This window comes from Stegostoma tigrinum, chromosome 11 (genome assembly GCF_030684315.1).
Source record: "Stegostoma tigrinum isolate sSteTig4 chromosome 11, sSteTig4.hap1, whole genome shotgun sequence".
Taxonomy (NCBI): domain Eukaryota; kingdom Metazoa; phylum Chordata; class Chondrichthyes; order Orectolobiformes; family Stegostomatidae; genus Stegostoma; species Stegostoma tigrinum.
Genome location: NC_081364.1, coordinates 9704015 through 9728610, shown reverse-complemented (window position 1 = coordinate 9728610; position 24596 = coordinate 9704015). Strand labels below are relative to the sequence as shown.

The window sequence follows — 24596 nt, the reverse complement described above, 5'->3', positions numbered from 1 at the left end:
GAGACAGAGAGAGACAGAGAGAGACAGAGAGAGACAGAGAGAGACAGAGAGAGAGAGAGAGAGAGAGAGAGAGAGAGAGAGAGAGACAGAGAGAGAGAGAGAGAGAGAGAGAGAGAGAGAGAGAGAGACACAGAGAGAGAGAGAGAGAGACAGAGAGAGAGTCACGCGCCACCTCGCGGAGTCAGCACCGTTCAGCTCACAGATGAAGCCCATCTAGTTAATCAAAGGTACCAGAGTATTTTAGCTCAAAGTCCTGATCGAAGAAATTATAGAGTTAAAACATCCCTGACAACAGAATTAATGGAGGAAAACTGTGAAGAGACCGGAGACGACAGAATATTCCAGAAGACAAGCTGTCCAGGTTCGCACAGACTAAGTTTAATTTCTTACTAATTATTAGTTCAGTTTATATTAGTGGGACTGGTCTTTAACAGAAGAACATTCCAGTGGAATTCAGACCAGGTCGTCAGACAATATTTCGCTGTCTAAGGGGGAATTGTTGGTTTGTTAGTAATTTTGTTCATTGCTGGGTTAAATAAATAAATTGTTTCTTGTTACTTGTAAAGTGGAGATCAAGGATTTTTTTTCTTTTAACCACTTTTTCATCGATTAGAACATAGAACATCGAAAAGTACAGCACAGTACAGGCCCTTCAGCCCACGATGTGGTGCCGTGGAATATTTCTAATCCAAAAATAAAATAACCTAACCTACATTCCCCTAATTCACTGCTGCCCATGTGCATGTCCAGCAGTCGCTTAAATGTCATTAATGACTCCGCTTCCACGACTACCACTGGTAAACTATTCCATGCACTCACAACTCTCTGGGTGAAGAACCTCCCTCTGACGTCTCCTCTATACCTTCCTCCAAATACCTTAAAACTATGACCCCTCGTGGCAGTCAATCCTGTCCTGGGGAAAAGTCTCTGGCTAGCGACTCTATCCATGCCTCTCATTACCTTGTACACCTCAGTCAGGTCACCTCTCTTCCTCCTTCTCTCCAGAGAGAAAAGTCCGAGCTCAGTCAACCTCTCCTCGTAAGACAAGGCCTCCAGTCCAGGCAGCATCCTGGTAAACTTCCTTTGCACCCTCTCCAAGGCCTCCACACCTTTCCTATAATAGGGCAATCAGAACTGGACACAATATTCCAAGTGTGGTCTCACCAGGGTTTTGTAGAGCTGCAGCATAACCTCACGGCTCTTGAACTCGATCCCCCTGTTAATGAAAGCCAAAACACCATATGCATTCTTAACAAGGGGGAACACGAGCTTCTCTGGCTGTCTCAGGGTAATTATTAGAAGGGAACCCCTATTCCTGTCAAAATAGATTGGGGCTTGTATTTTAGTTTGTTTATCAGAGGGGTTTGGCCATTACCCGTCGTAATCTCTTGCTGACACCCTTGAAATTGTGACATAACAACTAGTGGTAAAAGAACATCCTTCTTTACCCTATCAAAATTGTTCATTATTTTGAACACCTCAATAAGGTCACCTGTTAATCTTCTTTGCTACAAGGAGAATAAGCTCGATGTCTTAAATCTTCCCCTGTAAAATCCTTCACTGCTTACATCTTTCAAGTAAACCTCCACCGGGCAAAAGGTATACAAGTTTGAATTTCAATATGAATAGATTCAAGAGCAGCTTCTTCCCAGCTGTTAACAAACTTTTGAAAAGACGTCTCAAACGTTAATTCTGATCTCTCTCCTGGCACCTTCGATGTAGTTGCTACATAGTATTCTGCACTCTATTCCACTGCCTGATGTGCTTTTTATGGCATGAACTGCCTGTTTAGCATGCAAAACAATATTTTTCACTGTATCATGATACATATGACAATCAATCCTATGAACTCTCTCCAGGGCTTTAACATCCTTCCCTAACTGAAGTGCCCAGGACTAAATACAATACTCCAAATATAGCCTGGCCAATGATTTGTAGAGGTATAGCATCACTTCTTTGCTTTTCCATTCTATGCCTCTGTTTATAAATCCAAGGATCCTTTAGGCTTTCTGTAAGCTTGTTTAACAAATAAAATGTTTAACTCACTGTCAGCTAAAAGTCTCAAATGAAATAATGAGAGGAGGAACCCTAGTTCATGGAAAATTACAGGCCAGCCAGAAAGCAGCAGCAGGCATCAGCAACAAGCAAAGAATCAAAACATCTGTAAGCACCCAGAGCCAGATATGAGACAATCCTCGAATGAATTTCTAAATAACATATAGTACATGCTACTAGCAATTCACAAAAGCACTCTGTCGAGTTGCTGCAGCTAGGCACACACTGCAAAGTAATGCAATTCATTCAATAATAAGGAAACAAATTGGGTGTTAAATCTTTATAAACATGCAGACTATAAAAGACCTATCCCAGGCCCCAAGATGACATTCCACATTAAGCAGAGGTTCACCTGCACATCTGCCAATGTGGTATACTGCATCCACTGTACCCGGTGCGGCTTCCTCTACATTGGGGAAACCAAGCGGAGGCTTGGGGACCGCTTTGCAGAACACCTCCGCTCAGTTCGCAACAAACAACTGCACCTCCCAGTCGCAAACCATTTCCACTCCCCCTCCCATTCTCTAGATGACATGTCCATCATGGGCCTCCTGCACTGCCACAATGATGCCACCCGAAGGTTGCAGGAACAGCAACTCATATTCCGCCTGGGAACCCTGCAGCCATATGGTATCAATGTGGACTTCACCAGTTTCAAAATCTCCCCTTCCCCTACTGCATCCCTAAACCAGCCCAGTTCGTCCCCTCCCCCCACTGCACCACACAACCAGCCCAGCTCTTCCCCCCCACCCACTGCATCCCAAAACCAGTCCAACCTGTCTCTGCCTCCCTAACCGGTTCTTCCTCTCACCCATCCCTTCCTCCCACCCCAAGCCGCACCCCCAGCTACCTACTAACCTCATCCCACCTCCTTGACCTGTCCGTCTTCCCTGGACTGACCTATCCCCTCCCTACCTCCCCACCTACACTCTCTCCACCTATCTTCTTTACTCTCCACCTTCGGTCCGCCTCCCCCTCGCTCCCTATTTATTCCAGTTCCCTCTCCCCATCCCCCTCTCTGATGAAGGGTCTAGGCCCGAAACGTCAGCTTTTGTGCTCCTGAGATGCTGCTTGGCCTGCTGTGTTCATCCAGCCTCACATTTTATCATCTTGGAATCTCCAGCATCTGCAGTTCCCATTATCTCTGTACAGTAAGGACGGGTTACACCTGAGCTGGAAGGGCACAAATATCCTGGGAGGGAGGTTTGCTTGAACAAGACGGGATGGTTTAAACAAGATTGGCAAGGGGTGGGAAAGTGGATTTGTAATTCAGAGGAAGAGGTACTCAGCCTTCCAACAGACACAACAGGGAGTGAGGCTGTTAATAAAGGAATGCAGTCGATGGAGGGTAATTGTGGACACGGAGGTGGTTTGAGGTGTGGATACTTCAATGCTAGAAGTATCAGAATAACGCAGATGAACTTAGAGCATGGGTCAGAACTTGGAACTATGAGATTGTGGCCATTACATGAACTTGGCTAATTCAGGGACAGGAACGGTTGTTGGAAATTCCGGGATTTAGATCCTTCAGAAGAAATAGGTAGGATGGAAAAAGAGGCGGGGAGTGGCGTTGCTAGTCAGGGCTAGTACAGCAGCTACTGAAATGCAGTTCAAGAATGATATGCTACCAGTCAGTTTGGGTTGAGGTCAGGAACAAGAAAGGAGCAGTCACTTTGTTGGGTTTTTTTTAAAAACAGATGCCTTCATAGTTGCAGAGAAGTGGAGCGGATTGGGAGGCAGATACTGCAAAGGTGCAGAAGTCACAGGGTTGTAGTCATGGGTGACTTCAACTTTCCAAATATTGATTGGAAACTTTTTAGTTGTAATAGTTTAAATGGAGCAGATTTTGTCCAGTGTGTTCAGAAAAGATTCCTGACACAGTCCATAGAGAGACCAAAGCAAAAAGAGGCCACTTCAGATTTGGTGCTTGGCAATGAACTGGGCCAAGTGTTAGGCCTGCTGGCAGGAGAGTAGTTTGATGGTAGTGATCATAACTTTGTTACTTTTACAATAGTCATGGAAAAGGATAGGTCCATACAGCAGGGTACGGTTTATAATTGGTGAGCAAGAGTAATTACAATTCTGTTGTTAGGCAAGAACTGGGTAACATAACGTAGGAACGGATGCTGTCAGGAAACAGCGCAATTGAAATGTGGAGATTGTTTAAGGAATGCATACTGCATGTGCTCGATATGTGTGTCCCGAGCAAGCAGGGAAGATATAGTTGAGTAAAGGATCCTTGGTTCTCGAGAGAGGTCAAACAACTGCTTTATAGGAAGAAGGATGCTCATAAAAGGTTTAGGAAACAAGGAATGGAAAAGGGTCTACAGGGATACAAGTTATCCAGGAAGGAGCTGAACAAAGTGCTTCGGAGAGTTATAAGGAGTGCTATAACAGCTGTAAGATCAAGGAAAACTCCAAGGCTTTTTGCACATAGGTGAGGAATAAGAGAACGACTAGATGAAGGTTAGGGCCAATCAAGGATTGTAAAGGGAACGAGCGCGCAGAGCCGAAAGAGATAGGAGAAGTCCTTAATAAATACTTTTTTTTCAGGATTTGCAACTGAGATGGACCTAGTTGTAGAGGAGGACTGTGAGAAACAGATTGGTAGGCTAGAGGAGGTCGATGTTAGTAAGGAAGATGTACTAGGAATTTTGAGGAACTTGAAGACAGATAAGACCACGGGCCTGATGGGATTTTTCCACAGATTCTATGGGAAGCATGGGAAGAGATCGCAGGGCCTTTGGCGATGATTTTTTCATCCTCACTGTCCACAGGTATAGTGCCAGAAGTTTGGAGAGAAGCAAACGTCATTTCCTTGTTCAAGAAAGGGAATAGGGATAACCCTGGAAATTACAGGCCAGTTAGTCTTACGTCAGTGGTGGGCAAATTATTGGAAAGGACTCAGAAATAGGATTTATGATCACTTGGATAGGCACAGTTTAATTCGTGATAGTCAGCATGGATTTGAGAGGGGTAGATCATGACTCACAAATCTTATTAAATTCTTTGACGAGGTGACCAAACACATGCATGGAGGTAGAGCAGTGGATGTGGTATACATGGATTTAAGTAAGGTGTTTGATAAGGTTCCCCATGATAGGCTCATGCAGAAAGTGAGGAGGCATGGGATAGGGGCAAAGTGGCAGATTGGATTCAGAATTGGCTGACCCTTAGAAGACAAAGGATGGGAGTGGACGGAAAATATTAAACATGGTGCTCAGTTACAAGTAGTGTACCACAAGGATCTGTTCTCGGCACTCTTCTATTTGTGATTTTTGTAAATGATTTTGATTTGGAGTGGAAGGGTGGATTAGTAAGTTTGCGGACGATACGAAGGTGGGTCGAGTTGTGGATAGTGCGGAGTGCTGTGTGCTGTTCTAGATTACAAAGAGACATTGACAGGATGCAGAGCTGGGCTGAGAAGTGGCAGATGGAGTTTAACCCTGAAAAATGTGAGGTGATTCATTTTGGAACGACAAATTTGAAAGCAGAGTATAGGGTTAACGGAAAGATTCTTGGCAGTGTGGAACAGCAGGGGAATCTTGGGGCTCATGTCCACAGTTCCCTGAAAGCTGCCACCCACATGGATAGAGTTGTTAAGGCGGCGTATGGTGTGTTAGGTTTCATTAATAGAGGGACTGAGTTCAAGAACTGTGAAGTTATACTCCAGCTATACAAAAGCCTGGTTCGGCCACATCTGGAGTATTGTGCCCAATTCTAGTCACCTAATTACAGGAAAGATATGGATGCGTTGGAAAAAGGTGCAGAGGAGATTTACCAGGATGTTGCCAGGAATGGAGGGAAAGTCTTACGAGGAAAGGTTGAGAGCGCTTAGGGCTTTTCTCTTTAAAACGACAAAGGACGAGAGGTGACTTGATAGAGGGGTACAAAATGATCAGAGGTACAGATCAAGTGAACAGCCACAGACGTTTTCCGAGGGTGGAGGTAGCTATTATGAGGGGGCATAGAATTAGAATGGAGGTAGATACGGGGAGATGTCACAGGTAACTTCTTTACTCAGAGTTATAGGGGCATGGAATGCATTGCCGGAGAGGGTAGTGGAATCGGCCTCCTAAGGGGCATTTAAGTGGCTCTCAGATAAGCATATGGATGATGGGGTGCAGGTTAGATCGACCTTAAGATGAGGGTAAAAGTTTGGCACAACATTGTGGGCCAAAGGACTGGGCCTAGGCTGTACTGTTCTATGTTCTTTGAAATTTCCAAGAAACTCAAAACAGCAATCTTTTATTGTTTTCCCCTCTTGTCTGTTCCAGCATTTATTAATTTGCTTTTCAATCTAAAGAAACTTCAGGTCCAGCAAACCATTTTCTAGAATGCACACTCTTTCCTGAAACTTTCTCTGTCAAAAAATGCATTATGATTCTCGTACGCACCTGCAGCATGACTGGAATCTGAAGCCTACCTGTTGCGACATGACAAATTAACAGTGACCATTTATCCACAAGACAAAAGAAGACAAACAAAATCTGTACACTGTTCACAATCTAATAGGAGACAAATTGTCTCAATTCATCATATGAAAAAATATACTGCAAACCCTGGAGATCTGGAATAAAAACAAAGTACTGGAGAAACTCAGCCGGTCTAGCAGCATTTGTGGAGATGGAGGCTGAGTTCACATTTGAATCGCGTACCTCTTTTTCAAAAACCTTCAGAACGGAGAGGCCTCACTGAGAAAACAGGAGGGGCTGAAGGACACTGTTGTCCCCCTCTCACCAAGAGGGCAATCTGGCATTAAACAACATTTGGTACCTGGCAGACTGTTGAATAACTTCAGAACTATTTTATTTTCCATTTTGGGTAGAGAATGACTTTTCTATGTTGTCACGCACTGATGATATTAACTATCTGGCTTTCTCATTGAAAGGCCACAGCAAACAATTCTTTGGTCAGTAATTGAGATAGGTTGGAACCCATGCAAGTACTTTCATTGTTCACTCTAAAGCAGGTGAAACAAAATAAAAGTCCAACCCTTCCAACAATATTAGAGGTTCAGTAAACCAAAACAAATTAAACAAGGGTTAAGCGTAACTGGTGCTCTATAAAGGTGCAAAGTAAAATGTTTCAAATTGCCATTTCACTCTGATGGTCAAAAAAAGATTAGGCTCTCAAAATGTCACACATGAACCAAAATTCTGCCACCCTACTGCCAAAAGAAATGGCTTATCTAGCGGGCTGTGCACAGTGAGGAAGGGGATGGGAGAATGAAGTTTCCAAATTCATAGGCTGTTCCTAAATTTGAAAAGGCATTTTGGTCAGAAACATATCTGAATGACAGACAGCAAAACCTCTGCAGGCTGACATGAAGGAGTACAACTTCTGTGAACCCTTATATTTATCACAACATCAATTCCTGGACTCACCCACTCCGATGCCATCTTTTACCAGTACAGTGCTATGTTGCTCCCAACAACTGCGGCAGAATGGATGGTGACAGGGCAAGGACAATAAATTCTCCTTTCGAACTGACTGCAGGCATACACCACAATGATGAGAAGAATGGATGAACGTCTGGGAAACAAAAATGAAATACACAAGCAGCATTGATCACCAACAGTGTTTACCATTCTCTTGAAACTGCTAAAAACTGAACGCAACTGTGCATTTCAAGCACTTACATTTTTTGCTGTTTTCGGCTGAACTCTGGCCTCTACCAGAAGCTGAGTTGGGTTAGATTTGTGCCTGAAAGAAAAGATGAGGCTTAAACAGTAGCTTTGTCTAATTCACACCTGCTCAGCTTAACCACATCAAAGACTGATAAACAAAGTCGAGCCTCAACGCAACAAGATGATCTGAGCCAGCTTGAGTTTTGAAAAATGGTTTAAGAATGGTGGGGGGGGGAGAAAAAGCAAGTCATGGTAAATCCAATGTAGAGGCAAATTATAGCAGATGCTGGGTTCTGTAATGCAAACATAAAACGCTGGAACTCTCAGCAGGTCAAGCAGCAACCATGGAGAGACAGAGAGCAAGCTAACGTTTCAAGTCTAGACGATTCTTCATCGGAACTGATGTGAAGTTTGGAGGGGACAGCATTTGTGCAATCATGTGGGGATGGAGTACTGGGGGAGAAAGGGTGCTGATAGAATGTGAGAATGGCAGAACAATGGCGTGTCCCACTGTCAAATTGGAAAGAGCAGGTGGTTGGGGATGTTTACAGTAGCGTCTCCCACAGGTCTGTGCTAAGTCTTTCTGACATACAGAAATAAGTTGGATTTTGGAATACAGATGAACATTTCAAAATTTGCTGACGGCACATGGTAATATGCTAGGTAGGAATGATGGAAACCAACTGCAAAAGGAGAGATTAGTTAGGGCAAAGGGAATTTAATAGAGAAAAGTTGAACGCAAAAATATTTTACCTTCAGGGATTGGAAGAGGGAATATGAAGGAAATAACACTATTCTTAAGGATATACAGTAACATAGGGACCTGAGAGTACACGTATGTATATCTTTGAAGGTCGAAGCATATATTGACAGCAGTTCCCAAAGCACACGTGATCTTGGCCTTCATAACTAAAGTGCGGAGTAGAAAAACAGCACAATTACATACACTGAATCGTGCTAATTTCTGGCCAATCATTATGGTTGAGCCATAGCCAGAGGTGTGCGCCCAGTTCTGGCCAACACACGAAGGAGGATATAAAGGTGTTTGAGTGTACAGAGGAGATTTACCATAATAGCTCCATGGGTATAGGATTTCAGTTACAAGTTAGATTGGAGAAGGTGACAGTTCACTTTGGAGCAAAGGAGACCTAAAGGATATTTAATAGATACGTTCAAGATTATGACAGGTTTAGAGCAGGTCAAAGAAAAAGCAGAGCAAATATAAATAAATTCACAAGGAAACTGGATGGGTACTTGAAAGAAATCAACTTGAGTAACCGTGGAGGTAATAATACAATGGGACAGTTTAAAATGTTTTACAGAAAGCCAGTACTGGAGTGAATGACCTCCCTCTACGGTGTATACTGACAATGCACAGAAGACAAAATTAATAAATTTGAAGGATAAAGGTACAGAAAGATGTGAATTGGATGAAGGGGGTTGGGGACTCATGGAACAGAAGTAATGCACAGACTAAATGGGCTGTGTTTCATAGAGAAAATGCGCATTAACACATGCACAGTTACGTAACTCTATTCAACACTCCTATAGCTAGATCAACCATGCAACGTGTGCAGGCAGATGACTATGGACGCCCTGAAGTCATTAAGCAGTTAAGGCAGCATATAGGATTCTTGCCTATATTAGCCAAGGCATAGAGTTTAAGAGCAGGGATATTATGCTGGAACTACATAACAAGTTGGTTAGCCCACAAATATGGTCACGTGCAGTTCTGGAATCCACATTAGTGGAGGGGAGGGGTGACTGCACTGGAGAGAATGCAAAGGAGATTCACCACAATGCTGGAATTCTTCAGATATGAAGAAAGATAAGATTGACGAGGATTGTTTTCCTCAGAGTGGAGGTGGTGGTGGTGGGGTTGGGGGAACATGATTAAAATGTACAAAACTATGAGGAGCTCAGACATGAAGAATTTTTTTCCAATGATCGAGCGATCCTGGGGACATGGATTGAGAGTAACAGCAGGAGCTTTAAAGGGGACATGAGGAAACCTTTTTCATCCAGAGGGTGGAGGAAATTCCCAAGGCTAGGGACCAAGTGCTGGAAAAATGGATTAAAATGATGAGATGGTGGTTTGTGACCAATACAGACTTGACAGGCCTTTCGCCATTTTTCTGTGCTGGAGAAGTGAGGACTGCTGCCTAAAAGAGTCCAATGTACAGGATCTTCAAAACATGATAAATTCCATTCAATGGCATATCCAAAAACCCATGTGTTTCTCATTAAGAGATACAAATGGAGCATTAACTCCTCTTTTCTTATTAGATATGCTAACTTGGCTCCCTCTGTATATTTAAAGGAAAAAGCAAAACTATCGGTCAGGGTATGACAGATCAAATTTCAGTTCAGACATCCAATTCACAACTACTGGTTACCAATACCACACAACCCAGGACACCACTGAAAAATGAGGTACACCTAGCAGAATCAGAAGTGAAGGACATTGACATGGCTCTACAATGGCAGCTAAAGAATAACCTCACCCAAACAGATGCATTCCTGTTATTTGGAACAAATAATACACCTCCTTCAACAGTGAAGATTCCAATCAGGAGCAGTGTCTCTGGTATCAGCAGCTCAGGAGGCTTCAAGAGGTCATACTGAAATGGACTTGCCGCAAAAAATGGAGGAACTGGCAAGAGCTTAAATCAAGATGCGGTCATGACTTTGAATGGAATGTGTGTCATTTCACTTTTCTGGAACTTGAAAACTACAATGCTTTTCAGTTTCCTTTGCTTTTCCTTCCTTTTAAAAACAAGGTTGCCATTACCTGATTCCCACTGTCTGACACACCGGGGTTTCTCAAATTGTGTGTAAATTCTTCTCAGTTGGTGACATTTCCATCCAAGATGAACTAAAAACAACTCACTATAAACAAAGTGTCCAAGACAGCAAGATTTAGACATTTATAGCACCTCACTAATGTTTTTAGTTTCTGCAAATAATAAGCTTGATATGTTCCACAATTTTCTATGTACATATATATTGCACACAACTTACACAGCCTGAATATGAACAGGCTGTAGTCAGGATGGTTTAAATAAAACAAGAGTTATTGGCAAAAAAAATCATGGATTAGAGTGAGATGTCAAGTGAGGTTGCTGTGGAGATGTACCAGGTTGCAAATACAAAGTAACCTTAGAACAGAGAAGGAATATTCCTTACCTTTCTGAAATATCAGAGGTTTTCCAATGAAAGTTAACTAAAATAAGCTTTGCTACAGATGGTTGAACCTGAAAATAAACAGGGGTGAATGAGACACAAACAAATTTGATAGGGTGTATCACAAATAAATCAAGTCTCACACCACTCCAAAGCTCTGACGCAATCTTTTCTGTGCTGCCACAGACAGCTTGACTGGGTAGCCAACTTTATTTATAGATCCAAAGAATCCAGAGTGTGGAAACAGGCCCTTCGGCCCAACAAGTCCACACTGACCTCAGAGCATCCCACCCAGGCACATTTCCCAAACTGACCTAATCTACACCTCCCTTAAAACTACAGGCAATTTAGCATAGCCAATCCACCTAGCCTACACATCTTTGGACTGTGGAAGGAAACCAGAGCACCTGGAGGAAACCCATGCAGAATACGGGGAGATTGTGCAAACTTCACACTGACAGGCGCCAAAGGGCGAATCGTACCCAGGCCCCTGATGTTGTGTGGCAGCAGTGTTAACCACTGAACCACCATGCTGCCCAAGTTTACTTGACATTATAATAGGCACTCCCTTAACTCTATATTGTCATGGTAATGTAAGGCATAAATACAATTACTCAAAAGACCATAAGACACAGGAGTGGAAGTAAGGCCATTCGGCCCATCAAGTCCACTCCGCGATTTAAATTATGGCTGATGGGCATTTCAACTCCACTTCCCTGCACTCTCCCCATAGCTCTCGATTCCTTCTGAGATCAAGAATTTGTCAATCTCGGCCTTGTAGGCATCCAACGTCCCAGCCTCCACTGCACTCCGTGGCAATGAATTCCACAAAAGTAGCTTTCATATTGACATTACTCAATTCACATGACATTGCAGTATTTTCCTATGTACAGCAAAACGTCACTTTTTTTGTCAAATAGATAGAAGAGGGGGAGCTACTTGGCATAAAAGTTCAGCAGATGTTCTTGTCAGTAGCAGTCCAAGCCCTAATTAAAGGGAGTTACAATTACATTCTGTTGGCTGTCAGTGTGCTGGGTGAAATATGTAATGCAGTCTTAACCTAGTCTCCAACAGGAATAAAACAAAACAAGTACCATTATATGGCATTTGATTGAGGAAATCTCATGCAGCAATCGTTGGAAATCCCAACTAGACAGACAATCAAAACATCCACAAGAGGAACAATAAGAATCGTAAGGATGAAGAGAGCCATTTTTGAGAACGTTATCAGAGGCTTAGCTTGACATCCAACAACTATTACATCAAACCAGAAGAGTATTTGAATTTGGTCTCTGGTACTTGTAAAGACCATATCTTTTCATTTTCCTTTTTTTGACTGCAGGCTAAAAGAAGAAGCGACTGCTTTAAACCAAAGTGACTAGGAAGAGATGACTGCAATGTTAAAAACGTTTACTTGAGCACATTGGCAGTTTATTATGTATTGCATTTTCCTGGAAAAATGAGGCAAAAAGCAGAGACCACAGAGTTGATGGGTTCCGAATCAGGGAAAATTGCTTGACAACATGTTCTGATTGGCTTCTGCCCAGATAAAAAGCTTTTGTGCGGCAAGTGCAGGGAAACTAAGTCTGCAAAATAACACTCCCCCGTGAAAGCAACAAAAAAAAACCTTCAGCAACAGGTAGCTGTCTTCTACTTAACTGTTTTCTGCAAATTCCCTTTAAAAGAGAAATAAAACACCTTCAAAAGATAATAAAAAGACAAAATCTCAACCAGTAAATCAAAGAGAACATTGGTCTGCAAACAATCTTATGTCACTAGCAAAGAATTAAATGCAAGAGGTAGAAGCCAAAAGAAAACTCAGCAACTTCACAGATAGTATAGGTCTGCAGCAGCACAGTGGTTAGAACATAGAACAGTACAGCACAGTACAGGCCCTTCGGCCCACGATGTTGTGCCAAACTTTCACCCTAAACCCAAGGTTGATCTAATCTCCACCCCTACCTTATACTATCATCCATATGCCTATCTAATAGCCGCTTAAATGCCTCTAATGAAGCCAACTCCACTACCCTCTCCGGCAATGCATTCCATGCCCCTATAACTCTGAGTAAAGAAGTTACCTGTGACATCTCCCCGTATCTACCTCCACTAATTCTATGCCCCCTCATAATGGCTACCTCCACCCTCGGAAAACGTCTGTGGCTGTCCACTTGATCTGTACCTCTGATCATTTTGTACCCCTTTTTTAATGTAACCTCTCATCCTTCGTCGTTTTAAAGAGAAAAGCCCTAAGCTCTCTCAACCTTTCCTCGTAAGACTTTTCCTCCATTCCTGGCAAATCTCCTCTGCATCTTTTCCAACGCTTCCACTGTTTTCACTCAGACGTGACCAGGACTGAGCACAATACTCCAGATGTGGCCGAACTAGGCTTTTGTATAGCTGGAGTGTAACTTCACGGCTCTTGAACTCAATCCCTCTATTAATGAAAGCTAACACACCATACGCCGCCTTAACAACTCTATCCATGTGGGTGGCAGCTTTCAGGGAACTGTGGACATGAGCCCCAAGATTCCCCTGCTGTTCCACACTGCCAAGAATCTTTCCGTTAACCCTATACTCTGCTTTCAAATTTGTCGTTCCAAAATGAATCACCTCACATTTTTCAGGGTTAAACTCCATCTGCCACTTCTCAGCCCAGCTCTGCATCCTGTCAATGTCTCTTTGTAATCTAGAACAGCACTCCGCACTATCCACAACTCGACCCACCTTCGTATCGTCCGCAAACTTACTAATCCACCCTTCCACTCCAAATCAAAATCATTTACAAAAATCACAAATAGAAGAGTGCCGAGAACAGATCCTTGTGGTACACTACTTGTAACTGAGCACCATGTTTAATATTTTCCGTCCACTCCCATCCTTTGTCTTCTAAGGGTCAGCCAATTCTGAATCCAATCTGCCATTTTTCCCCTATCCCATGCCTCTTCACTTTCTGCATGAGCCTACCATGGGGAACCTTATCAAACACCTTACTTAAATCCATGTATACCACATCCACTGCTCTACTTTCATCCACGTGTTTGGTCACCTCTTCGAAGAATTCAGTAAGGTTTGAAAGGCATGATGTAGCCCTCAAAAATCCACTGCTGTCTCACATTGCTAGGCATCCAGGTTCAATTCCACCCTTGGGTGACTGTCTGTAAAAACTCCACACATTCTCCCAGTGCCTGCATGGGTTTCTGCCAGGAGCTCTGGTTTCCTCCCACAGTCCAAAGATGTGCAGTGGCCATGCTAAGTTGCCCATAGTGTCCAGGGTGTGTAAATTAGGTGGATTAACCATGGGAAATAGAGGGTAACAGGGTGGGTCTGGCTGGGATGTTCTTTGGAGGAGTGGTCTGGACCTTTGGGGCTGAACAGCCTGTTTCCACACTGTAGGGATTCTATGAAATGATTCTATGAACTTCAATAGCCCAGCTTAATTCTATCAAATTTTGTTTCTCTGATCTTTGAATGTCCGTGTCTTGTGATCTGTCCATTTATAAAGGGGAAATTTAAGAATGGAGAGAGATAACTTAGAAAATATTAAGCTATCAATTCATATTTCCCAACTGCCCAAGGTTAAAATCAACAAACAGCTGCCAAAACAAGGAGGCCCTTCAGGCTTGCACAACTCAACATGGTCATTGTTAATGCTCTTTCTCCCCTTATCCCCTCGATGCCTTTAAAGTCTAAAAAATCTCTTCCTTGAATATATTCGTGACTTAGCCTCCACAGCCTTTTGTCATAAAGAATTTCACAGCTTTACTACCTGCGTAAACAAAGTTTTTCTCACCTCAGTCCCATATGGTTTACTTTGTATTCTGATACTTGCCCACTGGTACTTGACTCTTCAACCAGGGAAAACATCCTCCCCCTATCCAACCAAGTTAGAATTTTATATTTTTCCAATTAGATCCAGGGGTTATTTTCTCTGGAGCATCAGAGGCTGAAGGGTGACCCTTTGGAGTTTATAAAATCATGAGGGTCATGGATACGGTATATAGATAAGATGTTTTCCCTGGGATGGGGGGAGTTCAAAACAAGAGGGCATAGATTTATGGTCAAAAGAGAAAGACTGAAAAGGGATGTAAAGGGTGGTGCGTGAAATGGAATGAGCTAGAGGAAGTAGAGGATGTTGGTACAACTACAAGACTTAAAAGGCATCTGACGGGTACATGAACAGGAAGGGTTTACAACGATATGGGCCAATTGCTGGCAAATGGGACTAAATTTATTTAGGATATCTGATTGGCATGGATGCGTGGACCGAAGGGTCTGTTTTCTTGCTGTATACTTCTATGACTCTATGAACCCACTCATCCTTCTAAACTCCAATCAATACAGGCCCAGTCAAACCAATATCTCCTTATATGAAATTCCTGCTATGAGTCTAGTGAATTTCATCAGCACTCCTTTTATGCTAAGTATATCCTTTCTGCGGTTGGGAAACTAAACCTGCATGCAACACTCTAGGTGAGACATCCCACCTTCTGAACTCTCACTCTCTTGCAACGAAGGCCAATGTATCATTTGCCTTCCTGATTAGTTGCGGTGCCTGGCTATCTACTTTCATTGACTGGTATTACAAGGACACTCTGTTCCCTTTGCACTTCAATATCACCACTTCAAGAATACTCTTCTTTCAGTCAGCTTCTCAGACCAAAGTGTATAACTACACATTGAGACACACTGTACTGCATCTGCTACGTATTTGTTCACTTACTCAACTTGTCTAAATCGTTTTGAAGTCTTCTTATATTTTCTTCAACTCCACCCAGTACTGATCTTTGTGGTGCCCCATGAGTCACTGCTTGCCATTCAGAGAAAAAAATATTTATTCCCACACTGGTTTCCTGTCTGGCCACAATTCTCAATCCATGTCAATACGTTATAATCATCCGACGTGTTTTAAGTGTGCCCACGAACTTCTAATGAGCTAGTTATCAAAAGCCTTCTACAAGTCCAAATATATCACATCCACTGGTTCTCTCTTATCTGTTCAATTATCCACGTCCTCAAAAAATTCCAGGAGTTTTGTAAAGCATGACTTGCCTTTCATTAACCCATGCTGGCTTTCTCCTGTTAAGCTTTTCAAAATGCTCTGTTATTAGCTGATTTCAATGAACTCTAGCATTAGCCCACATTTGTCAGTCAGGTACACTGGGAATTTTGGGTAGCTGACAGAATCTTTTCACATTTGCGATGAATCTGATAATAGTGGAGCTCAACTTCCAGTACACTAACCAGTGATTCATGACCTAACTGAAATACCACCATGATTAATCCCACAAAATGGATCTAACACCATCTTAATAAGTAGAAAATATAAAAATTATTGAAAGATATGGCACAGGACAGAACATTCTTCTAGTGTACATAATCAACTAAAAATCAGAACCCCACTCAATAAGGAGCCCAAGCCCAAAGCCCTAAGCTGTTTTTAAGCTAATCAATTTTAATGGGAACACAATGTGTCAAGAAGCAAGTGACTGAACAATTATTCAATCTACAGGAAAAAAATGCTATAAACCACAACCTCTCTTTTCAAATAAGTCCACGAGTAACAGCAAGTGGCTGTACTGTGCAAAGAGCTATCTTTTCAACCAATTTTAAAAAACTGAGGGCAACCACTTCTGCATACGTAATCCAAAATACAGAAAGGTGTTTCATCGCCTTCTGAAGTTAACAGATTCAGCGTGCATTCTGACAGACACATTCAAACTGAGCTCTTGAAATCCAGTTGCATTTTGCTCAACAGGTTAAAAAAAAACACTACTTCAACACAAATACTGTAAAATAAAAAATAACAGAAAGAGAATGTTTGTTACCATGTCAAAGATTAAGTAGATTAGATTCCCTACAGTATGGAAATAGGCCCTTCGGCCCAACAAGTCCACACCGCCCCTTGAAGCATCCCACCCAGACCCATCCCCCTAATCTAAACACCCCTGAACACTACGGGCAATTTAGCACGGCTGATCCACCTAGACTGCATATCTTTGGACAGGGGGACGAAAGCAGAGCACCTGGAGGAAACCCACACAGACACAGGGAGAACGTGCAAACTCCACACAGACAGTCGCCCGAGGTTGGAATCCAACCCGGGCCCCTGGTGCTGAGAGGCTGCAGTGCTAACCAATGAGCCACCGTGCCGCCAATGATTAATGATCGGTAAAGGCCCTTCACCTAACGAATCAGTACCTCAAAAGTTATTCTCAGCTCTTCTCCTTCAAATGCCAATGGCTATGAGGTTTTTATTCAGCAAAACATCTTTGACCTGCACCAGTTTCAATAAAAATCTACAAAATGTTTCAAGCTGGTGGAAGATCTTATAATTCAAGCCAAAGTACTTTGGCGAAAAAAAGACAACAGTAACCTTGTGACCGAAGACTTTTTAACAAATACATTAATGAGCCACTTGACCATCCAGCTTGTCTCACTCATTGTGTGTACTACCGTTTGCATATTTTCAACACCACCACCGCCCCCCCGCCCCCGCCAGAAACAGAACATTCTTCTGAGAAAATGAAAATACATAAAAATCTTTGCCAAAAAATTTGGAAACAAATCTAGGAAATTCCTGTCTTACCAGTCAAGTCAAACTTGTTTAGGCCAATGCTTCTTTTTAAACTTGTCAAGACAAGCTGTTCTCTGCCAGTGCTGTACCAGAAGAAATATGCTGAAAACACAATTCTGACATAATAAGCCTGACAATAAACAAACAGTCATAGCAAGCAGTGAACACTGAGTGTGCTACCTTCTAAGAAATTAACAATTTTCTCTTCACATTGTCTATTATCTAATTTCCTCATTCTGTCATTCAGCATTATCACAACCACTTCAACACTTTTCCTGGCTCATCTTCAAAAATCAATAAAACCTTCAAAATTCCCACTATTTCTGGTCTTTCAAGGTCCTACCTGACCCAATCCTTCTCTGCATTCACTTCTTGTTGAGTTCACACTTTGCTTCATGTGAAAAATGTAGATTAATTTGAATTGGTTGATGACATCACAATCCCTTGACGAAGTATTTTATCCAAACAAGACTCGTACAGAGTACCCCCAACTTAGAAATACTTCCTCTTATTAACGCGATCCCATACAGAAGTAGAATTTTAAAGACCCAACACAAGAACATACATTTCCTGTACTTATGAATGGCTGCTTTACATTGTCCTGTATTGTGTTCTGACTTGTGTACAAATTGACTCGAGGCCAACAGTTGGTAAATTAGGCAAAAACAGGATTGAATAAGAAAAAGCTGCTGTTACCTAGTAACAGGACTCTAGTGACACAAGTCAGAACAATCCAGAACAAGTCAGCCAGCATGCAGGCTCATTGAAACAGAAGGAGTCCCAAACAAAAAGTGGATTGAAAACAAGTCCTGAGTGGCTTAGAAATCTAGAAAGGAAAAGCTTCAGCAGCACAAATCTGTTGAGAAGACAGAGGAAGACATTCTGGCAAGGATGCTGAAGACTTGAGTTTAAGGAACACGTTAAGTAGTGAGCTGAGTTAGCAGCTTAAGGATCTCAGGAAGAGACATCAACGCCATGCTATTTTCTTCAGTTAGCGCAAATGTTTTCCGAAAAGAAACAGATTACAGCCATACCAGCTGAACGTTTTTTTTTAAAACCAATAATATACGGGTCATCTTTCACTAAATAAAAATCAAAAGAACTGCAGTTGCCATAAATCAGAGGCAAAAACAGCAATTGCTAGAAAAGCTCAGCAGGTCTGGCAGCATCTGTGGAGAGAAATCAGAATTAATGTTTCTGGTAGAGTGACCCTTCCTGAACTGGGGTTCCGAGGAAGGGTCCCTCCACCCAAAACGGTAACTCTGATTTCTATCCACAGATGGTGCCGACCTACTGACCCTACCCTACAATTTCTGCCTTTGTCTCTGATCTTCCACTTTGGTTGGAATATCTGGAAGGCTGTTTCTGAGGGCAAAAGGGTTGCATCTTTGTTTCCAATATTGTACAGAAACAGCTTCAAATAGTTCTTGTATGCTGTAATATAGTTGTTTTTTCCCCCCCTCCAATCGAATAATAAACTTTTGTCTTGTTTTAAGCATACTGCCAGTATCTTGTGAATACATTCAGTGACTGACCAACGAAGAATGAACTAAAACTAAAACTAAAATACATGGTTGATTTCGGCAGGTTTTGCTCCAGGTGATTGCCTAGTACTATTGTCAGCTTGAATCACGAGTGTGCCTGATCATTTCCAGTTTTTTTTATTCCTAAAGTCTGTGCTGGGTGTTCGGTTCAGATTTATTTTTTTCTGGAGCAGTTTGATAAAACTGATTGTCCAGCAGGCTATTTCAGAGGACAGTTAAAAGTCAACCACATTGTTGTGGGTCATTTGTAGGTTATGCTGGGTAAGGAAGGCTAATTTTTTTTGGAGTGGAAACCTATGAACCAGAGATGGATGTTTATAACAATCAAGTGCTTTCATTTTATTCCAAACGTATTAATCAATTGAATTTATATACCCCCATTTCTCTAGGCCTTTGGATTTCTAGCGCAGTTACATTATCAGTTTATAACCTTTCCCTGTGTGCCAAACTTCTGCATTGTACTTAACTCAACCTTCAAACTAGCACAGAGCTAAGCTGTGCCTGTACAAGCTTTCACTAACTTTACTATTCTCCCTTGGTAACTTACAGGTCATTCGTTCCTTCAATTTCCTCTCTTCCGTTCCCAAAGGCAATGGGTCAGTCTGGGTAATTGCTCTATACTCTGCCATCTAGAGCTCTATTTGTACATCCTTTTTTTAAAATATAAAAGCCAACAATCACTGGATTACTTAAATCACAGATTGCATTACATCCAGGTTTAGTCCTACACTGACTAAGGTACACAATACAATTTACAGCAGATAGCAAATGGAAGCAGAAACCCTGTCTGATTTTCTTGCTGCATGCTCAGAGACAATGTAAGCTGCTCCTGCAAAAGTGAGCTAATTCATGATTCAGGGATCTGGCTTTTTTTTAATGCACATATGCCAGCATCACAATACAAAGTGACTTTATTAAATGATTAAAAAAAAAACAATGTTTGCAACCTCTTTCAGTATTGATCCCATTTCCGAGATTCAAGTCCAGATGTTACAAGGGGATTTGCAAAGAAAATTTATTGCATTATTCATATTAGTGTAAATACAGCTGGTAAACCGGAATATTTCATCAGTTCTGTCACTCAGACATTTATAATTCTGTATCCCAAACTTCTTTTTCCACAATGACACTTCTGATATCACTCAAGGATCTAATCATCTTGTTTATCATCTACATGCTGTCACTTAAAAATAATGTCCAGTTCCACACGTATGCCTATAACATGCAGGTCCTCCTTACAATCATTTCTCAACCCCATGACGTTGCACAATTTGTCACTCTGTTTATCCAACCATCCATCACCAGATGATCAGAAATTTCCTCCAAGTAAACATGGGGAAGATAGCAGCCACTATCTTCAGTCCATGGCTAAGCTCAGTTCCCCAGTCGTTCATGATAGCTTTTCCTTGACACAGTCCATGGGTGGGCCAGACAGTTGGACACCTTGATGACCTGTTTCACAAGAGTCGATTGCTCACCCTATCATATCCCCAACACCAACACAGTTTTCTTTCACCTCTGCAACATCACCCATCTTTGCTCCTGCCTTCTTTCAGCAACTACTCTTCAATTCAATGCTCCTCCAGCTGGCACCAGTGCTATTTCAGTGGAATGCAGGACAAAACCAGCTTACATAACACTCAAAGCTCATTTGACCCAGTGAGTTTATGCTGTTTACACTATTTATGTACACACAGAATTGACATTGCACTTAAAGCAATGTACAGCAGTGATTTGGGAGCATTCTAGCCACCGTATCTAAGGTCTTTCTCACACCCTCCCATAATCACCTTCATCCTCCCAATATCCTCCTAATTTATGGAATGTCAGTACTAAGCAATCAAGGGAGTGAAGGTCAGAGTTACAAACATCATAAATCTGAGGTCTGCGCATTGAATAGGATGGCAGTCTCTTGTTTTGCAAAGATATCTGATAAAATCAGTTACCTTGGCATTACTTCCACTGCCCTCTCAATTGATTAACTGTATGGTTAAAATGACAACTTTACTCCAATCAGCAAACAAAAAAAAACAATGAACCTCCCATCTGCACAATGGATTTTCTTACCACAGAAATGCAGTACAACTGAACATTTGATCGATAACCATGTCACTGCAGCATTGCTTTGGTGTGTGGTTTTATACTGTACCCCACAAATTGCAACCATTATTGTCAGGACACAGAATGGACCTCCTGCCACAGCAACCCTTAACCAAATGTTTGGAAATGCCCAAAAGCCGCACAGTAAATTTCAGATATAACCTTCCACCACTGTGAAGGAACACACTTTATCCTTCTCTGCTTGCTAATGCACAGAGTGGGCAGGGATGGAAAATGAAATACCTTGGTTTTGGGTATATCTGGAGTCAAATAGAATACAGATTATGGAAGAAAAGCACAGTCATAGGAATGCACATTATAAAAAGACATCATTCAGCATGTCCCATGACTGCTTTTTTGAAAGAATAATCATGATTGGTCTTACACCCCTGTAATTTCCTCAAACTGCCAATCCCCAATAAAATTATTTGTCAGCCTCCATCAGCTGTTCGCAGAGTGTGCTCCAGATCCTGACAACACAGTGAAAATCATCAATATCCATAAACCGAATTGATTAGTTCGATGATAATGCCTTAACTATACTTCCTCCCACCCCATTTCATGCAAGGATTCGATTCCATTCCTCTCGTTTGTCAATTCTGTTCTGACAATATGACATTCAATGAGCACTTTTGATGTCTCCTCCTTTTTCAAAACTAAAACTCCCACTCCCACCACAATTGTGATTAAGAAGGTGCAGTTCCATTTATGCCACATCAGTTTTCATCATTCCAAAACCATACAGAAAAAGATTAACTTCTGTCCTCACCTTCCAGCAGTCGCTACATTCAAGACATCAGCCTCAACTATTTCCACCACATTCAGTGAATACCAATATCAAGCACACCTTCCCATTTGCACAATTTCATTATTCACACAGGTCAAGAAATGCACACCTCCCTTTTTACTATGTCCTTTCTCTCTTAGAGACCAAAGACATTCCAAATAAAATTCGGACTTACTTGTAATTCTTTCAGTTTCATATTCAGTACCTGCCACAGTCTTTAACAACATGGAGGCTAAACACAATTTTGACTATTTGAAACAGTCTCTCATTTTTTAAGTTCTAAAGGGCCCAATCTAGTCAATCTCCCCTCATAAGACAGAGGACCCGTACCTAGCATCAGCCAAGTGAAACTTCTCCGGACTACTATCAATCCTGTACATCCTTTCTTCAATAGTGGACCCAAAACTGTTCACAGTATTCCAGCTGTGGTCTGACTGGTACTTTATCTAGATTTAGGAAATCCTCCCAATTTTTCCATTCTGCCCCCTTTGAGACAAAGGCCAACATTCCAATTGCCTTCTAGATTATCCACCAAACTTCGATGCTAGGTTTTTTTAATTCATCAATGAGGACTCCCAAATCCCTCTGTCCAAAAGTTTTATACAGTCTCTCTCCATATAAATAATACTCAGTACCTCTTATTCACCCTCAAGTGTATAACCTCACATTTCCCCACAATTTATTCCATCGGTCAAGTTTTTGCCCACTCACTTAACCTATCTATCTCCGTTGCAGACTTTTCAATTAATCCTCACCACTCGCCTTCCCACCTAATTCAGGTCATCCACAAACTTGGCCATTCATTTCCCACATCCAGCCCCAGCACTGACCCCTATGACGTCACATTACTAGCCTGAAAATGCCCGCCTTATCCCAACTCCGTCTTCTCATACTTAGTGATTCCTCTACCCATGGTAACGTACTACCTCCAGCACTATGGGCTCTTATCTTATTAAGTAGCTTAATATGCAGTACCTTAACAAACGCCTTCTGAAAATCCAAATATGTCTACTGCTTTACTTTTCCTTTTATTTATCATGCGTGTCACTTCCCAAAGAATTCTAATACATGTGCCAGGCATGATGTCCCCTTCAGGAAGCTAAGCTGATTCTGCTTGATCATATTATATATTTGTAAATGCTCTGTTATTAAATCCTTTACAATAGACTCTGACATTAGCCCAATAACAGATGTTATGGACCAGACCAGACCAGAAATCCCAACACCTGCCCCTTAATTTTTGGTTTTTATTTAAAAGAGGGAGCCTCTCTGTCTAAGACTTCACTGCAGCAGCAGCAAACTCAATCTTTCAGCTCCAGCAGCCAGCAAAAACCATCAACAACTGAAAGCTAAACTAAAGCCCTCTAGGTCTGCCTGATTCCAGTGCATGGCTGTTTTGTCTTACTTTAAAATAAAGTACCCAGGGAGAACTCAACGCTGTTTACCAACTGTCTACCTAAACCTGCCGCAAGATAAACAGGACAGAACACAACTCAAACGAACAGTACCATCACAGAGATATTCAGCTAAGTGGCCAGTTTTTGTTGTATTTTTATAATTAAGGGTGTTACACTGGCAGTTTTCCAATCTACTGAGACTTTTCCAGAATCTAAAGATATCTTAAGATGAGTACCAGCGTATCCGCAATCACTGTAGCTCCTTTATTTAATATTCTAGGATGCATCCCATCAGGTTCAAGTACATATTGGCCTTGAGCTCCTGTAGCTTGCAGAGTACATTTTCTCTAGGATAGCTATTGGATTTCATTTCTTTTCTCCTGACAGTGGGATGGTGAGGTTCTAGAACATGTTAAAATAACCAAGGAGGGGAGATTAGATTGTTTTTTAAAAGCACACAAAGGTGTAGGGAATTCCCAGGGTCTGATGACATGTATTCCAGGCTGGTATGTAAGGCAAGGGAGATTATTCCTGGGGTCCTGGTGGAAATATTTAATACTTCACTGACCACAGGAAAAATCCAGATGTTTCGAGTAGAAGTAACGAGATTCCTTTGTTCAAAGGAAAAACAGCAGCAGGGAGAGACCAGGTAAGTACAGGCCAGTTAGTCTGATGTCAGCGGTAAAGAAATTATTGGAAACAAATTCTGAACGTCAGGATTAATCAACACTCAAGAGGCACAGACTGATTGAGAATAATCCACATGGATTTGTTAGAGGGAAATCATGTCTGCCTAACTTATTTGAGTTTTTTTTTTAAAAGTGACTGAACATATCGACGAGGTAGTTGATGAGGCAGTTGATGCAGCTTAAATGACTTTGGTAAGGCCATCAACAAGAGCTCCACATGGAAGGCTGCTCCCAAATTTAAGAGTGTGTGGAATCCAGGGCAAACTGGATTGAAAACTGGCTCACATTTAGGAGGTAAAAGACGATGGTGGAGGGTTGTTCTTACGATTGGAAGCCTGTGACCACCAGTGTACCACAGGGATCGTTGCTGGCATCTTTGCCCTTGGTTATGGACATTAATTAGTAAGTTTACAAATGACAAGAATTGGGGGTGCTATTGACAGTGAGGACAATGTTGTTATGCTACAGTCTGATATTGATCAGCTTAAAAATTCGGCACAGCAATGGTAGAGGGAATTTAATCCTGATAAGTGGAAGGTAATGAATTTTGGGTGGTCTAATAAAAGAAGGATATATACAATGAATGCTAAGTCCCTACAAAATAGAGGAACAAAGAGAACTTGGTATTCATGTC

The 24596-nt window shown here is 41.8% G+C and overlaps 1 protein-coding gene across 1 annotated transcript in view; it reads right to left on the bottom strand.

Moving 5' to 3' along the window:
• arih2 (ariadne homolog 2 (Drosophila)) overlaps positions 1 to 24596 on the bottom strand; it is a 110097-nt gene that overhangs the window by 63263 nt on the left and 22238 nt on the right. Inside the window, exons 3-5 of the mRNA XM_048547488.2 lie at positions 10872 to 10939; positions 7698 to 7761; positions 7443 to 7590 (exon numbers count right to left, since the gene is read on the bottom strand). Of these exons, the coding sequence (XP_048403445.1) occupies positions 7443 to 7590; positions 7698 to 7761; positions 10872 to 10939 (280 nt within the window). The remainder of the gene's footprint in view (positions 1 to 7442; positions 7591 to 7697; positions 7762 to 10871; positions 10940 to 24596) is intronic.